Below are 16915 nucleotides of genomic sequence, written 5' to 3' on the forward strand. Positions count from 1 at the left end.
CTATTTCCCAATCTTTCAAATCAGATTTGGCTCTGCCGAGCCCACATCCATGCATGGCCAGAATCAGCTGGACCTGGGCAGTGACTGCCCCCTTAGCCTGCTGGCCACTCTCTATGCTGTTAACTTTCTACCGCTTACCTGGTCCCGCTTACCTGGTCCCTCTGGGCTTTACGAGCTTGTCACTCTGAGCTAGCCGTGCCAGAACTGGAGAAAAAAAGCGGGTGGGTGACTAAAGCCACCCACAAGCACAGAAGTGTTTTGGTGTTCCAGTCCCAGGTCTCAGGGTCTGAGGACAACAACTTCCTTTCCTTACACCCCAAGTGACCAACTCGTAGAGCAATGATGAATCGCCCACCTGGAGGGAGGGGAGAACAAAGGGCGGGGTCGATGGTGCAGGAGGTGGAACCATGTCCTTATTACCTGCAACATGGGTGTGGTTGACCACAGAAGGGTTAGGGTAGAACAAAGACAATTGAGAATCAACCAGGAAGTCCAGAACTGGAATTCTAGCTGGGAAATACTCTAGCCTTCTTTTTCTGTGCTTTCGAAAATTAGATATATACTTTTGAACCTTTTAGACTTGGTTTGGTAGCCCCTTTTTCTTTAACCACCAGTCCCCAGCACAGAATCAGGGCAGATGGAGGGACTGTCTCCCCCAGCCATCTGCTCTGTTAGGGAGACAGCAGAACCCAGGGAAGGCCAGGCAAGGCTCTCTCCCTTTGTCAGCGTCTCATTGCCTAGAACTGCGCTTTCATTTCATGCTTGCTCCCAGACCCCGGGGGCATTGGTCTGAGGCCCTATTTGGGGTCAAGGGAAGGGAGAAGGAAGGATGAGTAGTCAGGACCATGTCCTGGGAGAATGATCTGGCCAGGCTGTCCCACTGTCCTCCAGTGGGAACCGGGACTCCTAGAGATGAAGGGGAGCTGTGGGTCCAGGAGATGGGGGTTGCCATGGATCTTGACCTGGCTTGCGGCAGAAGAGGAGCCCGTTTTATCTGCTTAATTCGCTATCCCTCTTCTCTCTCCACTGCTCCATCCTTCAGAGCGGTGGCCCTTTTGGCTGTAGCTTCTAATTCCATCCCACGGGGATACCAGTGGACCAGCCTAAGAGTGGTGCAGAGGTGAGGAAGCAGAGAGCACATGGTCCACCCCTGATCATTGTCAGACTCACCAGCACTTGCATTCAGAAGGGTATTTGGTACAAGGAGCCAGGCATCCCCAGTTTTTTCCCTTAACCCCAGGAGTTGACAGTCTGTTGGAAGAGTGACCCCTAATGTAAACCATGGTCTCTGGGTGATAATGCTGTGTCAATGTAGGTTCATCAGTTGTAATGAGCTTGCTTCTTTTGTGGAGATGGCTGTGCGTGTGTGGGGACAGCGGGTAGGTGGGAGCTCTCTGTGCTTCCCTCTCAGTTTTGCTATGAACCCAAAATTGCTTTAAAAGATAAAGCCTTTTTTTTTTTTTTAAAGCCTGTTGGTTTTGAGGCATACTGCAGAACCTAAAACAGCCCTGGGAGAGTGGCCAGAGGTGCCGAGTTGAGAGGAAGAAACGGCAGTAGTGCTGACCGTCTAGAGTCTGAATGAAGTGTCTTCTACCTGTGATCTGCTTGCTCCCTGCTCTGAATTCCTCTAATGAATAGACTCTGTCTTCTTTCGTGCTGAGCTGCCCCAGCAGTTTCGATCACAGCCTAGCATTGTGGTTTAGAGCAGTACTTCTCAAACTTTCATGTGCTTGTGAATCACCTAGGGATCGTGTTAAAATTCAGATTCTGATTCAGTAGGTCTGGGGTGGACCTGAGCTTCCCTATGTCTCCAGGTGAAGCTCATGCTGCTGGTTCAGCACGTGGAGAAGCAAAGGTCTGTGGCCTTGGTTTCCAGTCCTCCAGGTCTGAATCTGGGATTTGCTGGGCAGCTGTGACCTGTGGCACGTGATTTTCCTACCCGTGCCTCCGTTTTGTCATCTGTGCCTCTTAATGGAGTTGTTCTAAGAAGGTTGAGCAAGCGAACGAGGCCTAGGAAATAAATGGAGGTGATGAAACTGGAGATTCCAGCTCCCAGAAGTAGTCCCTCCAGCCCCAACTCAGTTCACACATGTCATTCAAGCCTGGCTGCCTTTTATGTTGGGCCCAGGCCACACACAGCTAATAAATAGTAAGTGTAGCAATAACAGTTGCAAAGAAAGAGATGGAAAAGTTGTAGCATAGGTGAGCAGCTCCCAGATCATGCCCACCTGCTCCTCCCTGCAGGGCAGCCTCCACTCCCCTGCCAGCCCCCTGGGATGACACTACCTCCTCCCCGGCCCTGTATCTCCATGGACATGAACAGTGATAGTTGTGGGTGCTTTTTTGACCAAAGTTTGTTAGTTAAAATGTGGCATACTGTCAGGTGGTTTTTAAAGAGTTGGAAATAGCCACAAGATTGGGGTTGTGGCTTTGTCAGTACTTGAAGGTATAAGACACTGAGTGCGTTGTTTTTGGCCTGTTCTTCCTTCCACAGTTTGTAAAGAACAATAACTAGGTTTACGACTGTAATGCTCAAATGCTTCATGCTTCTCCCAGATCTTCCTGTCTAGGGTTGGTCTGGTTCTCCTTGGCCTCCATACCCTCTCATGACTATGGAATGGCCAGGGTATTGGATTTTCTTCCCCCCAACACATCCTTTACTTTTCCCCAACAGCCCCTAATGCTTGGTTATGTATTCGTATAAGTGCTTCTTTAAAGCCCGTCCCCCCCGCACAGGCTGCTGGATCTCTCTTGTTCACAGCTGTGTCCATGGCATGTCCAGCCACGCCTGCTTCAGGGGGGGTGCCACGTGGACATTGTTGAGCAAGTTGGAATGGCCAGGGCTAATAGGGACAGGTTAGAGTTTCTTTGCCCAAGAGGATGGAGAAAGTGACTCCTTCCAGGCAGTTCTACAAAATTAGGGATCTTAATATTGGCCGGCTTTGGCCTCAAGTCTCAGCTCTGCCACTCAGTGTAACTTTGGGTGAGTTTCTTTTGGAGCCTCTGTTGCTTGTCCTGTTACACAGACGCTAATAGAAGTACCTACCCTACAGAGCTAATGCGAGGGTTCAATCAAATAACATGTGTAAAGCTCTTGGCATAATGCCTGGCACATTGAAACAGCTCAACTAAGTGTTAGGTATTATAATTTGGATCTTTATTATTGCGAATCTGCTAGGTTGGCACTTAGAGTGGTGCAATCAAGTTTCTCCTCTTGTTCTCAGGCCCCTGTTCATTTTCTCTACAAATGGAAAGAGAAAGATAGCAGTCCTGCTCAGTGATGGAGCCTTCCACACCCATCCCTCCTTGCCTTGGCGGTGCCTGGCCCTGGGACCCACATCAAAGTGGAGCTCTGGGCTGGGCGGCCTGGGAGGACTAGTCTTCCCTCGCAGCTCTGCTCAGCTGACTCCCCTCCCAGTCTGCTCACACCTGGACTCTGTGTGTGGTCTTCATGGGGAAGGGCAAGTGCCCATGACTCCGTGTCTGCGCAGAGGCATGGGTGCCTGCCCTTTCTGCCCTTCTGGGCTCGAGGCCGTGGGGGCGGGATGTGTAGGTCTGGGGTCAGGGGTCCTGGGGAGGACAGCCAGGTGCCAGGACTCCCCTGAGAATCCCTGTTAGCACGGTGCCTGCTGCCCTGTTGGTGCCTCCTGCTGCTGCTGTTAGTCACCTCCCTAATGAAGCTCGTCTTTAGCTTCTGGGACAGTTGATTTCCAGGGGATTATTTGTATTACACACTTTAATGCGTTTTAATAGCAAATTTTTAATTAAATGGAAAGTCCTTTTGGAAGCAAGGGAGCAGCAGCTGCAGCAGGGCTCAGCGTGAGCCACCCATTCCGGCCAGAGAAGGCAAGTCAGGAACGAGGGTGGCAGGGCTTTGGGGGAGCTTGCCAGAGCGCGCCTGGGTTAGTGAGGGGGAGCGGGGAGCAGGGGTCTGGCTGTATCTTCTTCATTCTGTCACCCACAGGCCTAGAGAAGTAGGAGCTTGTTCGCCCAAGTACAGGAGAGAATCATTTGAGGAGGAGGGGTTTTAGGAGTACCACCCGCCTTTGATTCCATTGGTAAATCGCAGAAGTACTGAGTTCTGGTGGAATTTTGAGGTTGAGTAACCAGATCAGATCTAATAAGGTCGGCAGTATGAAGCATAAACAATTGCTGGGCCCTGGTTCTCGCCCTGGCAGGCCCGAGTCCTCATCTGTCGAGTGAGGAAAAGCACAGGGCTCCAGTGATGGCTGAGGGCCTGGGTTTTACATTCAGCTCATCTTGCTGTGGGGCACAGGGGGGCAGGGAAGTGCCTCAGTCCTGAGGAGACGCCCTCGTCCTGGAAATGAAAGGTATCTTTCGAGCTGGTGGGGGCCTGACACACTAGAGATTTCTTTGTATCTAAGAACTTCACTGGTCAGTTTGGTGTCAGGCCATTCCTGAAGTGCTCCGTGAGGAGCTCCTGGAACTGCGTGAAGGTCAAACAGAGGGAGCCCTTTGGGACACAGGCTCTCCATGAGTGCAGGTGAGGGAAGGGACCAAGCAGGAGTGTTGATCGGAGCAGAGGTGCGTTTGCATTAGAATGATGCTGAGGGGGGCGTTGGCATTTTAACCCCCTGAGGTGGCTTTGTGGGCAGAAGCTTGAAGAGGAGACCTCAGCAGCATCAGGTTGGGCTCTTGCCCAAGAGCTCTGGAGGCTGTGAGTGGGAAGAGATTCTGCTCACCAGCCTTTTCTTTCGCCTTTACTGCAGCTCCATGCAGTAGCCTCCCGTCCCCATCTTGTGGGCACATTTGTGAGCGGTTTCTCTCCAGGCTCCACTGCTTTGTCGCCTGGGTGTGTGGGCTCCTCCACATTTCTTGTAGGAAACAGTGGTATAAACCAGTCTTTGGAGTCAGAAAGAACTGGGTTCACATCTGGACCCACCAGATCTTTGGCCTTTGGCAAGAAACTCTATGCGTTTGAGCCTTCATTGTCCTCATCTGTGGAATGGGAGAAATACTTATCTCAGAGTGGTCATCAGGAATAATAAACTCCTTGAAGTAGACACTATGTCCTTCCTAAATCCTACCATCTACCACACACAGTCAGCACTCGATACATACTTGTAGCTTAAGTAATGTACGCAAAGAGCCTAACTCAAGGCCTGGCACGAAGTCAGCACTTAATAAATGGTTATTGTCGTTGCCTGAATCCGTGTGTTGCCTGCTGGGCTGTGCCTTTGCCGCTTCTTCCCCTCCCCCTAATTCTTCTGCTCCCATTTACTCCAGGGTCTCCCATCTTGTCATTCTCTGTCCCTCTGCGGTCTGCATCCCTAGGGGCTTCTCGCTCTGCACATCACCCTTACACGTCACATCCCAGGACCACCTTCGCTGGGACCAGCCCCTCTCAGAAGACGGTTCCTGCTTTTCTCCATCTTGCCTTACTTCTTAGCCACAAAACTTCTGTCTCTCGCCTACATCTGAGGCAGTCTGAGATGGCGACCCGAGCCCTGGCCCTAGGGTCTGGTCATCTCTGCTCTGTGGCCACATCTTGGACCCAGGGATGCTGGGCATCTGCCCCTTCTTGGGAAAGAGCCTGTGGGGCTGACAGGATGGGGCAGGGCTGGGGTGGCCAAGGAGGAGAGGAGCAGGCTTTCCAGGTTTTCTCTCTGTTAATCTCTGTCCCCATCTCCTCTCTTGCAGTACGCCTCCATGACAGTATTTCTGAAGAAGGGTTTCACTACCTCGTGTTTGACCTGTAAGTGCCACTTTCTGAGGGTGTGGGGGCCTTTCCCTCCAGCCGGCTCAAGAGGAAGGCTGGGAAAAAAAGCCCTAAACTGGGTCTTCAGCCTCTGCCAAGGGTCCCTCTCCTTTGCCCGTGGCTGCTGCTAAGTCACTTCAGTCGTGTCCAACTCTGTGTGACCCCATAGACGGCAGCCCACCAGGCTCCCCCGTCCCTGGGATTCTCCAGGCAAGAACACTGGAGTGGGTTGCCATTTCCTTCTCCAGTGCATGAAAGTGAAAGGTGAAAGTGAAGTCGCTCAGTCGTGCCCGTGGAGAGGGGTTTGATTTTGACCATCCGCTGGGAAAGACCAGATTGCCGAGGGTCTCCTTCTCACTCAGTGTTTCCCCAGGGCTCTGACCCTGGGGTGGCATTGCTCTTGCACTTTCTGTTCTGCAGCACACCTTGTGCAGATGCTTTTTCCCCCTTGTTTCTCAGTGTGTTGTCCTTAGTGGAGATATACAACGTAGCTCTTTGCCTGACCTTAAGAATTCTGGGAAATTGAAGGCACCTTTTATTAGTTGTAAACTGGGCTCCCATTGGTCTCTCCCACTCTGGTTGTGGTTTAATGTCTTAAAAGTGGTTCTTCACCTAATGGAAATGCCTCTCTGGTATTTTCAGGGTTGGGTCTCTGTGTCCTTGGTCTCATTGTTCTTCAGCTTCAGTAGTAGGTCAGTCCTTCTTGGGCAGCTGGATCTTAGTATTCATATTGGTCTCAAATAAAGCTAAGACTGTTTGAGTAAGTCAGTTATTTTCTCTTAACTGCCTGTACATTCATCTTTACCAGAGTATTAGGTAATCTACAAATTATAGACACAGAAATGTGCAGGGGGTGGGGAGGGCTCACATTGTCCCAGGAAGAAGCTCCGTTTCATTGAAGGACTGGTGTGTTCTGAGCTTGCAGGCGAAGCCCATGGAGAGTTGCCACGTCTATAAAAGCCGCTATGCAGTGTGGCTGTTGGTTACTTGTTGGATGCTGCCTCCTCTGACCCTCTTTGTTGGTTGCAGTGTTACCGGCGGAGAGCTGTTTGAAGACATTGTGGCCAGGGAATACTACAGTGAAGCCGATGCCAGGTGAGACGAGGCCCTGAGGTGTAAGTGTGCCTCTTAACCATCTTAGGGGGCAGGGCATTGTGCCTGTTGGAACCGTCTTTGGGAGCGGTTAGAAGAACTCTTACCTGGACAAAGATTCTGTAGAGTTGGACCCAGGCTACATTCCGTGGGCATGCTTAGAAGTTAATAATTCAGCACTCCCAGGTCAGTTTTCTGCAAAGCTCTTACAAATCTCTTTCACCCTGTCACACCAGAAATGCCTTTCCTTTGCCCCACTGTATACTCATGAGGGCCCTCCCCTATCTCCACTTTCTCCTTCTGACAAATTCTACTGCATACAAGGCATCCTGGGAATGATCCAGAGATGGGGAAAACATGGTTTGTGTCCCAAAGGAGTGTAAACGTCTGGGTTAATAATCCAACCAGGGAACCTCCTGGGAGATTTCAGCCACTATCACCTTGTGTCTTGACCACTAGGACCAGCTTTTCAGGTTGGAAGACCATTCCTCGGCCACACCCCTCAGCCCCCAGCCCTCTGAGAAACCCTGGCAGCTTCTCCACATGACACAGCAGAATTCCTCCCACACCACAGCTCTTGGGCACTTGTTTGGCCTGCCTTTCCTGCCCCGGCTCCTCCCCAACCCCAGATCTTTTCTGAGGGTGATGTCCTGACAACCTGATTTTGGGTGTCCTGCCTGCAGCCTTCTCAGGCATATGTGCCAGCTCTGGCTGCCTCTGGGGGCGCGGAGGGGGAAACAGCTTCCTCACAGATTTCTCAACCCTCAGAGGCCAACGTTTGCTGATCAGCTTCAGATGCTTCAGCCTCAGGAAAAATTCTCAAGTGGGAGATGAATTCCAGTGCCAGCAGGGGAGGACCAGGCTCTGGGGCGGTGGGGGGGAGGAGGCGGTGATAGCTCAGGGAGCCTGGCGGGGAGGAGGGGGAGCTGGGGCGGGTGACGGTACCAGTGGGCTTGGCCTGGCTCTGCTGGGACACTTCGCACTTTTGCCATTTTTGGCCAGAAGGCTCTCCCTGCTAGCTTGGCTCTGTTCTAATTATATATTTCTGTGGAGACTCGCCTCTTCAGCTCAGTCTTAAAGTCTCTTCGGCCTACTCTTGGACCATGTCCTTATGGGGAGGCCTAAGCCTCAGCCTCCAGGAACCCAGCGAGACACTTTGGCTCTTGTGGAAGCCCCAGCCTCAGATTTCAGAGGAAGGAATACTGTCAGTCCAGGTTACTGACGTTCGGGCTGGATCGTTTCTGGTCATGAGGGCCCCTGTTGTGCATTATAGGTTTAGAAGCATCCCTGGCCTCTATCTGCTAGATGCCCATAGCACCCTCCCTCTCAGTGGTGACAACCAGCAGTGTCTCCAGGCATTGCCAGATGTCCCCTGGGGGGCCAAAATCATCCTCTGGTTTTCTCCAGTGCCCTGGACTGCTGGTGCACTCCACCGGGAGTTGACCACAGGTGTGGAGGATGGTTTGGAAGGTGGATGGCCTTTGAGAATTTGAGAATCAGCAGCCGAATGTGACTCTAGGCTGGTTTGTCTTTTTCTGTGCAAAAGCATGATGAGAAATGCTCCTTGGGGTGCCTCTTTGAAACTCTCCTAAGTGTCTTGTTTCTCGATGATGCCTGTGTACTCATTTCTCTCCCCTGCTAGATGATAAACTTCAGGGCAGGCACTGGGTCCCCTATACAGCTGGTGTGATACCCAGCCCAATGCTTATAGGTGCTTGATAAATGTTTCCCTACCCCCAAAACAACTTGGGCTTGGTTGGACTCTCCTTCCTGAGTTGCCACCACAAGCCTCTTCTCCAAGAACACAGTTACTATAGGGGGAAAGAGGAAGGAGGAAGGGGTTGTTGGATGGTGTCTCTTTCTCAGGAGTCGGAGGTATTCTTCCTTGGAAACAAATCGGATATGTTGAGCCTTCACAGTCTAAGGAGGCTTGGTGGACCCTGTTCTAGTCTGTCCTCTGCTGTAATCTAGTGGAAGACCCTGGACAAACCACTTAGTCTGCTTGGGCCTCAGTTTCCTCTTTGGTAAAGTAGGTTGAACAGATGGTGTCCAAAGTCCGAGGTTTTAGCTCCTCATTCAGTGATTCTGTGTGAATCCATTACCCAGAGTTAAGTGCTTTAGTCTACAGCATGTGGTCGTGGATGGTTTTACCCTGCACTGACCTTTCTTTTCGTGCTTTTGCAGCCACTGTATACATCAGATTCTGGAGAGTGTTAACCACATCCACCAGCACGACATCGTCCACCGGGACCTGAAGGTACTTTTCTGCCCGGGTCCCCTCTGCCTCTTGTTTGTGAACCACTGGCGCCACCTGGTGCCAGATGGTAGTACTGCATGGTCCCAAGCTAAGCTCCCTCTGGGCTGCGGGATTGGTGCCTCACGAGGCTCTCTGTCTTCCTTATACAGCCTGAGAACCTGCTGCTGGCGAGTAAATGCAAGGGTGCTGCTGTCAAGCTGGCTGATTTTGGCCTAGCCATCGAAGTGCAGGGAGAGCAACAGGCTTGGTTTGGTAAGAGTGACCCTGTCTTCCTGGAATGCAGCTCCCGCCCTTCCTCCTCTTCCTGATCTGCCTTCCTCTTTCAGAACTACAGGCCAGACCCTTAATGGTCCTGGCCTCCTCAGAGGCTGGAGGAAGGGCGGGCACAGAGCTCCCCCTGGCCCTCTGTGACTCAGTACAGTGAGACTAGCTGCTGTCAGCACTGCGTTCTTGCTGCCTCCGGGGACAATGGAAGTTCCTTTAAGGCACATGCATTCACTCTCTGGTTTAGATTCCGGGCACTGCAAGAAGCCCAGCCCGTCGTCTCTTGCTGCCCAGGTGCTGAGAGCTTATGTAGCCAAATCAACAGGAGTAAGAAGGGACTTGGGGAAAACTGCTGATGTGGATTTAATGAGAGAGAAAGTGGGTTCAGTGTGCCTCCGCTCTCTCTTCCGCTACAGGTTTTGCTGGCACCCCAGGTTACTTGTCCCCTGAGGTCTTGAGGAAAGATCCCTATGGAAAACCTGTGGATATCTGGGCCTGCGGTAAGCCCATTCCACACACTCAGCTTTTTGGTGTTAAGGGCGCTCAGCTTCCAGCGATGACAAGAAAGAGGCATTGCTATTCCCTGCGGGTCCCACAGGCATCTGGTATATGTGAAGTCACAGCATTTGCTCTGGTGTCCCCCGGGATGGCTGTTCCCTTCACAACCTCCTCCCCAGCTTCCTAGATGATGATGTCTCCTTCTCAAAAGAGGGATTTACCCATACCTTAGTGGGTGGGTTGTGCCTGAAGAAATCCCAGACATGGCGTGGTTATGTGGGGTGTGAAGCACAGTGGCACAGCATTGTCGGCTGCCATCCACCTCTCTCTCTGGGATGGTCCTTGACTTTCTGGGTGGCTCGGAGCCCCATGTGGCTTTTCTTGGTTCTTTAGCAAAGCAGGTGACTGACCCCAGTGACCTGTGTTCTGTCTTGTAGGGGTCATCCTGTATATCCTCCTGGTGGGCTACCCTCCTTTCTGGGATGAGGATCAGCACAAGCTGTATCAGCAGATCAAGGCTGGAGCCTATGATGTAAGGACAAGTTTGTTCCTGCCCCACTGTTTAGGGGAAGGGGGTGTGCTGAGTGTGTTGCAGGGTGTGGGGAGTGTTAGGGATTTTGAGGACCATATAGGACTCAATTCTTGTCACCACCTGTCGCAGGGAGCAACTTTTTTGCACAGCCATTGTTGGTGGCTGCAGAATCAGGGAGTCTACTAAAGCCCTTTGTTCTGTTATTTGCAAAGAATGGTGTGGCTGTGTAGTGTGCCGTGTGACATAGAGATGAGAAGTATGGCGGCTCCTCCCACTGCGGTGGGGCCTTGGGCACAGTGTTGAGCAGCAGGTTCCTCCTTGTAGGGAGATGGAGTTGAACCAGAAGATGTCAGGGTCCCTTGGTATGATATTCTGGCATTCTAACCATGATTGTTCTGTTTTTCTTTCCCAATCTTTAAGTTGACTCCTGGGATACCCAGTGCTTAGCCCACTTCATGCTAGGCAGCTTTCGATAGTTAACCCTGGTTTCAAGGGGTATAAGGTACACAGATTTTATATCCCTCCTTCTCCTGTTCCCACTTCTTAGTTCCCATCACCAGAGTGGGACACAGTGACTCCAGAAGCCAAGAACTTGATCAACCAGATGCTGACCATAAACCCTGCAAAGCGTATTACAGCTGACCAGGCTCTCAAGCACCCATGGGTCTGCGTAAGTGTCTTCTCCTGAGGTCAAGGAGATCCAGGATATCAGCTCTCAATGTGCTCATAGCACTGTCTTTACCCTCCTTCTTGTGACTAGAGAATAATCATGTGGGGCCTTGAGCTAAGACAGTGCAGAGGGGACAGGGGACTGGGTCGAACCCAGGGGCAGCAAATGTCACCAAGAGAAGCCAGGGAAGCTATTGTGACTAACTGACCTCTCCCTGACCTTCCCCACTCATTTGGCAGGTATGACTTAGTTTTGCTGTTGAATGAGGGCTTAGGTTGACCCTTGCAGACTCTAGTTGATGACAGAAAGCAACCAGCAGAACTCAAAAGTAAATTGCCATGCCTAGAGTGCATATCCAGATTCCAAATCAGACAACTCTAATGGGAAGGTGACGAGACCCAACAAATAAACAAAAGGGGCCTGTGAGTAATGAAAAAGAGCCCCTGAAGTTCAGTCACAAAGCTCATCCTAGAAGAGCCCCCAGGCTATCGATGTGGGTCGTCATCATGCTCTGTTTTTGTGTAAGCTTCTATCTGGCTGCAATATCTTTTTTCAAACAGGGTCTGCTATAGTCAGGCCTCCTGACAACCATGATGCATATATTTATTTGTTCTTTTCCATGTTTACTGAATGCCTCTTTGGTGCTGGTCCCTGTGTGCTGGAGATACAAAGATGAATAAGGCCTGCTGCCTTCCCCCACAGATCTCAGACATGATCTGGGGAGACAGGCACTCAAGCAGGCAACCAGTCTGCAATGTGACAAGTACGTAAAAAAAACCTAACGAGTGTATAGGAGCCCCTGCCATCTCTGGTGGGCAGTGGGATTGCTGAATGTGTGGAGGAGGTGAGCTCTGTCCTGGTTCTTGGTAGATTACTGGAAGTTCCCCAGGATGATAACCTGCAGACTGAGCTTAGCACGGGCTAAGGTGAGAGGCCATGGGGAATTACGGCGAGATTAAGGAATGTTAAGCAGTTTGGTTGTAGATGAAGGTAGGGCTGCAGGAATATAAGAGAACGAAGCCAAAAACGATTCCAGTGACATACAAGTTTCTGCCTAAGGAGTTTTGGTGTTATTCTAAAAGCATAGGGAACCATTTAAGAGTTTCAAAGAGGGAATGAAATACGCAATTAAGAAAGATCGCTTTGGAAGCTGTGTAGAAAATGGAATTGAAGAGGCAGGGGCAGAGAGAGCTAAGGAAGCTGTTGTGGTTGTCTAAGCAAGGCCAGACAGTGTTTCAGCTAAGGGTAATGATAGGATAGGTGGTGTGGCAAGGAGTGGACACATTTGAGAGATATTTGAGAGAGAAAATAAGAAGGACTCTGTGACCAACTGGATTTGGAAAGTGAAGGTCTTTTGAGAGAGAGAGATCTGTGGGAATTGCCAGGTTTTGAGTTGGTAACTGAGTTGGAGGGTTGTACCATTCACTGACCCAGAGGAAACCTAGAGGAGGAACCCTTTTATGAGAAAAGATGATGATTTTAGTTTCATACACGTTAAGTATGAGGGCCTCCAGCTGGAGATATCTCGTGGGGAGTTAGAAGTATGGAGAAGAAGTTAAAAATCAGGAATACAGGTTGTGGTCATTTCTGTATGGATGGTGTTGGGGCTATAGAAATAGATGGGATTGGTTCTCTGCTAGTTGAATCCTTACTGTGAGCTGTTGTAAGAGAAGATATGGCCACCAGCATTTAGTGGCCCGGAGAGGAGCCAGCAAAGGGGGCTGTGAATGAGAATGTCCATGGCGGGAGGAAGATCAGGAGATCCTAAGAAACATGAGGTCTCAGGAAGGGAGGGTCTGTAATCAGATGCTTCAGAAAGTCCATGATAAAGATGGAAGAGAGCCTGTTGGCTGTGACCAATTAAAACCATTGTTTCATTATTTCACTGAAAGAGGCAGTGGAGGCAGAGAGACCGGTGATACTGCTTAGAGAAGATGGATGAGTCAGGGGAATTTTTAAAACCTCGCAATTGATTATATTGTGTTGACTGCAGAGAAGAATATGATGCAGAATAAAGGGTTAAAAATATTGGCTAAATTTTGGCTCAATGAGACCTGTAGAAGGTGTCCTATCTACTAATCTGGAAGATAATTTGACTTGTTTTATGTAAAAAACAAGATATATATATAGGCTAATTGAAGAACCAGTGTTTGGAAAGCACAAGAGAAGGGCTCTGGAGCCCAGGGCAGGGGCCAGCACATGAGTGGTGATGCTTCTGAGACCTGAGATTAGGTTGCAGGGGGGTGAAAATCAGCTTGTGGGGGCTGGAACTGAAGAAGTTCTTTCTCAATCATCTCTTATTTCTCTTGGTTTAGAAGTTTACACTTTGGAGGAGGAAAGGAAATATGATACATGCACACCCCCACTCCAGAAGGTAGACAGAAGGGAGAGTTGCTTCGGGAACCAGGAAAGGGAGAAGCCAGGGATGAGGGCAGAGATGGCAGGGTGGTCCCAGGGGGGAGTGGGCACCAGGCTATGTGTTGTAGGTTTTATTTTTCTAGCAGACTAGCCAGGATGCAACAAGAGCAGAGTAAAGGGATGAGCCACTTAAAACGGGTACTCAAGAATTGTGGGAATCGTATGTTCTGGGGGCATGTTTATGGGCCCTACTCCCTATCATCCTGTATATCTCAGTAGCCCCTGAGGACATCTCTATATTAGGATATTATGTAATAATTGATGCTTGTATTGCTGACCCTGAGTCATCAGGGAAATGTAAATCGTGTCTAAGGGACTCTGTTTAAAAGTTAGCAGTAATACATTGAAGAAAAATTCCCATCCCAGAATTGATGCGTCATGGTAAAGATCCTCAGTTTCTCAGATCACAACTTCATTTAGGACCTTGTAGGGGGCCTGGAGAATCCCAGGGACCGGGGAGCCTGTTGGGCTGCCGTCTCGGGGGTTGCACAGAGTCGGACACGACTGAAGTGACTTAGCAGCAGCAGCAGCAGCAGCAGGGGGCTGCTGAGAGGAGCTTTTGGAAAGAATGAATGCTCTCTGTAGAGAGCAAGACCCCTTCCTGTTTTCTCACTGCCCAGAATCTGGAGTGCTTTAGGTGCTCACTAAATAGTAGGTGAAGGAATAACTGCGTGAGGATCACAACACAGAGAATACTCACACTTTCCATAGCCTCCATCCCCTAAGGAAGATCAGAATGCTCTCTCAGGCACCCTCATCCAGCATCAATTACCAGTGGTGTTTTCATGTTCAAATTATTGTCCTTACATAACCTTGAGTTTTGGGTAGAGCTTTTATTGTAAAAGCATTTTTCACCTCTATGACCTCATCTTATCTTTGGAGCAACTCTCGAGTGGCTGAGCACAAGGCCACTGATGCTGGGACTCTGGTGAGGGGCAGAGGATGTGCCTGGGGACTCATAGGGCTGTCTGTTTCGCTTCCAGCAACGGTCCACAGTGGCATCTATGATGCATCGTCAAGAGACAGTGGAGTGCCTACGCAAGTTCAATGCCCGGAGAAAACTGAAGGTGAGTTGTGCCTTCTGGGCCAGGCTGCCAGCATCCTGAAATCATACCCTTTGGCAGTGCGCCCCCTGCCCCATCACAACAGGAGAGAGAGAGTGAATCTTCCCAGTCATCACCCCCATTAATCGGCCAACTGGGACAATCTCATGGCTGGAGCTGAGCTATGAACATGGTACCCAAGGAGGGCCCCTAGCCAGCAGTTGCACTCTGCCTGAGAACAGAACGCGCTTCTGTAGAGCCCGATGGAATTCACAAGACCCTCTTCTTTTTCCAGGGTGCCATCCTCACAACCATGCTTGTCTCCAGGAACTTTTCAGGTATGTGTTCGACTGTGCACTTTCATTCTTTGAGGTGAGTGGGTCAGGATGGGCCGTTCCCAGGTATCATGCCATCCTGATGCTGGGTATCTCAGGCAATACCTTGACCAGGATGGTGAGGATGCTGTTTGGAGGCCCTGCTACAGCTGAGTCTTGTAACCTGAAATTCTGGGGGGCTTTACTTGACTTCAGATTTATGATCGGTGTTTCCTAGAACCTCACAAAGAATAGCCTACCCAGTCTTCCATTTATGCTGTCCTTGGGGATTCTTAATTCTCTGAAGACTCTCAGCACTTTAAGATTTTAGACAGTCTCAATGGCACTGGAGGATGTGCTTGGGAAAAGAAAGAGAAGAGATAGAGTGAATTTTCCCAGTTACCCCCATTAATTGGCCGACTGGGACGATCTCTACGTTGTTGTGTCCAAGTAGCGATGACTAATAGAAATCATTCTAGATGTCTAAACCATTTACAGCGACTATGCTTAAAATATTCTCTGTGATACCAACCGTAAAAATGAAGAAACAAGCCAGCAGGATGGAGGGAAAGGAACTTGCTTAAATTTGTATGCGGAATTGGGAATCTTGGGATCAATAATTTGTAAATCACACTTGACATTTCTTTTTAAGATGCAAGACACTCCACCTTCCCTCCCCACCCCCACCCCCGCCCTCATCATTGTTGGCTTTCAGTTGGGAAGCATTGTGGCTTTTCTGTGAGGAAAAGAGCAATGACAGGACTTAAAAGACTAGACAGGTGTCTTCCCAACTTGCCTTTTCCCCTGGTCCTCCCTCCCCCTCCCCCCGAGCCCCACTGGCTTGGTTCAGAACTTCCCCTGCTTTCTCATAACCAGACTCCCGCCCTTGCTTTCCTTCTGCACAGCCATAGTGTGGGGGAGGGGGTGTGCAGGCGGCTCAGGTGGATGGCTCCCTGGGCAGAGATTGCTCCCTTGAACTTGAGTCCATAGGCCTGGCCCTAGTAGTTCCTGGTAACCTCCAGCCTTGCCTCTGGGGTTTCATGAACTCTAGACTGCGAGCCACAGGGCCCCGGAAGGTCAGGACTAGACAGTGAGCTGGAAGACTGTCCTCCTCAGAGGGACCTGTGGCCCTGGCTGGGGCTCAGTCTTGCGTTGTGGGCACCCGTGAAGGAAAGGCTGTGTGTTGGATTCGCCTTGCAGATGGGGATAGGAGGGCGCAGTGAGCCACCTCCAGCAGAGGTGGAGCTGTTACCCCCCTTGGGCCTCTGGTCGGCTACTTCTGCTTACAGAGTCTATGTTCTGGGTTTAAGAAAGCCCTTTGAGAGGATGCTCAAGGGCAGTTCTGTGCCCACCCTAGAGTGGGGTGATCTGTTCTCTCTGAGTAGAAGAGACGTGAAACAGGCTGCTAGGAAATCGATAGCATGTGCCCGGCCATGAGACAGCCTCCGCGTCAGCTTCTTCTTGTCCATTTCAGGAAATTGGTGTCCTAGTTTCAGGAACTCGGTCTCTGTTAGGACACAGCACCTTCCCTGGTCCCTAAAGAGCCTCCTGTCCTTGCTGCTCAGACTCTGTCTGGCCTTCACACTCACTTTGCCCTGGCTCAAGAGACCCAAAAAAAAAAAAAAATGTTGCAAGCATTCCAGGATAACCTCTTCTGCCCTGACTCTGGGACAGGTGAAGACAGCCTGTCTCCAGAAGCTTCTGTAGAAAGAGGTGTGTACAGATATAATCAAGAAGAAAGGGCACTTGGTGTGCTTCTTCAGGAACAAGTGAGACTGTTTGCTGAGTTGATCCCAAGTAGAAAGTTCAGCTTATCCCTGGATTCGAGCAGGCTGGCTAATGGTGAAATAGGGGCTTCTAGAATGTATTGCTTTAGCAGCCTTGATTTTCTTTCTGGGGGCTCATTTTTTGGGCATCTCCACCTTTGGAACACTGTGAATAAAGCCTTTCCTGGCCACCTGCCTTGAAGAGGGAAAGTGACCTGTGTCTCTGAGAAGCTGCGGGCTGTGAACTAGGGCCACAGACCCTCCCCGGGCCCCAGGTGCCTGTCTCTCTACCATTTGGAATGTGGGCAAAGGAAAGGGCTGCCATCTGGAAATGCCCTCCTT

General features: G+C 50.4%; 1 protein-coding gene across 12 annotated transcripts in view; it reads left to right on the forward strand.

Annotated features, from left to right (window-relative positions):
* CAMK2G (calcium/calmodulin dependent protein kinase II gamma) overlaps positions 1 to 16915 on the forward strand; it is a 54990-nt gene that overhangs the window by 14056 nt on the left and 24019 nt on the right. For 9 of the 12 annotated variants that reach the window (XM_068982522.1, XM_068982526.1, XM_068982524.1 and 6 more), the window contains 9 exons: positions 5662 to 5716; positions 6749 to 6814; positions 8996 to 9068; positions 9218 to 9320; positions 9749 to 9832; positions 10268 to 10362; positions 10910 to 11032; positions 14434 to 14517; positions 14789 to 14831. In XM_068982522.1, coding sequence (XP_068838623.1) covers positions 5662 to 5716; positions 6749 to 6814; positions 8996 to 9068; positions 9218 to 9320; positions 9749 to 9832; positions 10268 to 10362; positions 10910 to 11032; positions 14434 to 14517; positions 14789 to 14831 — 726 coding nt within the window. The remainder of the gene's footprint in view (positions 1 to 5661; positions 5717 to 6748; positions 6815 to 8995; positions 9069 to 9217; positions 9321 to 9748; positions 9833 to 10267; positions 10363 to 10909; positions 11033 to 14433; positions 14518 to 14788; positions 14832 to 16915) is intronic. The other 3 variants (XM_068982533.1, XM_068982534.1, XM_068982525.1) reach the window with 2 other exon arrangements.

This window comes from Capricornis sumatraensis, chromosome 10, assembly GCF_032405125.1.
Source record: "Capricornis sumatraensis isolate serow.1 chromosome 10, serow.2, whole genome shotgun sequence".
NCBI lineage: Eukaryota > Metazoa > Chordata > Mammalia > Artiodactyla > Bovidae > Capricornis > Capricornis sumatraensis.